Genomic DNA, 2,500 nt, shown 5'->3' with positions numbered 1-2,500 from the left:
GTCAACACACCGTCCTTTATACCGCCGTCTTATAAACATTTGCTCACCATGATTAGAATGGAATATCGAATCTCTCGTCGCGATGGGAAAGGGGAAGACCCAGAACGCGTGAGTGAAGAAATAAATCATTTCGAACACACTGGCGACGATTTCGGTTAAAAAAACACATCGCCGGTAGTAAAATGGATTGCTATAAATGAGGGGTGTGAACGTTCGTTGTCTTATCTAACATCAAGAAACTGCTTTTATGAGGGTTTGTGAGTGACTCACATACAACAAACACAAGCCTTTTTCGGCAACAGACTGAGCGCTGAGGTTGGGGCACCCTTGGCACGCCAGGTCTACATGCCCCTAAAATCTCCCTTTACCTTTTCTCCCTCCTTTTCAGGCACAAAAAAACGTAAATATACGAGACGATACTTGTGCTACAGAAAATGGACGAAAGGGTGCACGTACGCACAAATGGCGCGCTGACTCATTTCATCTCCCGCTCTCTCTTTTTCGCTGATCCTAAAAAGCAAAAAACTGGGGGAAGGGACCCATAAATCCACGTTTTGCGGAGGCATAATGGGGATGCGGCAGCGGCGGGAGCGCGCGGGTGATGGGTGGCCGTCGGGGGCTGCCGTGATGGGAATATGCGTCTTCCGATGACTAAGATGATCTTAACTCTAAAATTAATGCGGGTTGTCGCCCAGATACGTTATCGCCGACACTAAAATAACGCCGACACAAACACGAAAATTCAAGACCTGTCTCGCCGACTCTATCTCGCGCGACATCTAGAAATACAATGTTCTGTGAGTTTACATCCCCGGCGCTCGAACCCGGCGAGGATGTATACCGAGTGAAAGTATATTCAGGCTCACCTTAAGAGGCTGACCCTCTCTCGCCCTCACTAACTCACTCCAGGTTACACGCGGGATTAAAATTTAAAGGCCCAACCTCGAGCATTAATTTATGGTTATTAGAGGTAGGTCCTGGCATCATTTGAAGACCTGTGCATAGACTGTGCTTCATTAACAGTCTTTGAATCTAGGACGATGCCTTTCTTAAATAAACGGAGGAACATTGAAAAAAAACTGAATGAAATATAACTTCGCAAAAGGAGATATAGTATGCTGGCGTGTTTACTTATGCATTTAACGTTTCGCAGTTTTTCGCCCGCGGGGTCAGGGGGTACCATGAACTTTTTCAATCCTGTTCTGTTCAGATACTGGCATGACCTCGGGAAGTTTTTGACTAGCTTGTTTTGAAATATTAATTTACGTTGGATCCTTCACGACGACTTCTGCAAACAAAGTGACGTCGGTAACGCGTTGGTCGGTGATCGGCTCGTGACGGAGCGACGACGGCCCACCTTTGTGCCGCCACTAACGACCCCGACCCTTGCCTGACGCCTGTCGCACGCCGTAAACTTGACTGGCTGAGAGATGGCACTATTCAGCTGTCATCCCGACACAATATAATCGAAATGAATAGGACGGCTGGAGGGGTCGGGGCTCAGGCTGAGGAGGTGTCGTCGATCAAAGGTGTTTTTCCAGTTCTACACCCATCTAACGAGATACTCGTGCACGTAAAAATATGAATGGTTCAGAAAATCAAAGGTAAATAGGAAAACTCTTTTTTCAAGTCAAATACACTCTAAAATAACTCCATGTACGCTTGTTAAAATAATCACCCATTCACGTTTGCCAAAGAAGCAGCAGGAAGACTTACAAGGTCTGGATGCTGCTGAGGGTGTCGAAGGTGCCGTTCTGGATGGTCTTGATGTTGTTGTCGTAGAGCGACCTGCGGGAGAACAGGAGAGGCCGATTATAACCCAGGGAAAAAAAACGTACAATAGATGGTCTGCCTGTGCGTGCACTGTGCAAACATTATAATGTACTAAAAAGGCATGTTTAAGAGTTTGAAGTGCGAAGATAATCATTTAGTGGTGGGCTGCGTTTGAGTAGTGAAGGGGGCCTTAAAGAAGTAGGTGAGGAACACTTGTTCAGCCGGAATATGGAACTAAATCGAGGTCTGGCTGACAGGAAAGGAGGAGAGACCGGAGGATAAGGGAAGGAGTGCAGGAGACACTAGCAGCCCTGACGGTGACACGGAAGAGGCTCCAGGCTGAGCGGTGCGCCCCTCCACGTCCGCCCTCCTGACGTGTGGCTCGCGACGCCTCTCCACACCTCCTTGTGCACAATCATCACGCTCGAGCCTCAACACGCGACGCGCCGCCATCCCTCGCTCCGTTCTCAGGAGACCCGCGAAGGCTGTGATTAACGCCCACACGGAGCACTCACGCCCCATGGGGTTCCCTCGGCGCCTTAAAAGTTTTGCTGCGAGTGAGCGGAAAACTGATTATATAATACAAAGTCCGACCAAGATGGAGGCCCTGAATCCTATACAAAGTTCCAAATTAGGCCTGCAAGGATCACAAAGGCGGGGGAATATCTTTTGTGTGGCCAGGAAACTAGTTTAGAACTGCAGGCGCGCTGAGGTTACGCCGGGAAGT

General features: G+C 48.6%; 1 protein-coding gene across 1 annotated transcript in view; it reads right to left on the bottom strand.

Moving 5' to 3' along the window:
• LOC113811035 (protein slit) overlaps nucleotides 1–2,500 on the bottom strand; it is a gene marked incomplete in the record, with an annotated part of 454,281 nt that overhangs the window by 11,306 nt on the left and 440,475 nt on the right. Inside the window, 1 exon segment of the mRNA XM_070136863.1 lies at nucleotides 1,717–1,788. Coding sequence (XP_069992964.1) covers nucleotides 1,717–1,788 — 72 coding nt within the window.

The sequence above is a fragment of the Penaeus vannamei genome, chromosome 22 (assembly GCF_042767895.1).
Source record: "Penaeus vannamei isolate JL-2024 chromosome 22, ASM4276789v1, whole genome shotgun sequence".
NCBI classification, from domain to species: Eukaryota; Metazoa; Arthropoda; class Malacostraca; order Decapoda; family Penaeidae; genus Penaeus; species Penaeus vannamei.
The sequence above is the reverse complement of the archived record's forward strand: the minus strand, read 5'-3'. Positions and strand labels throughout refer to the sequence as shown.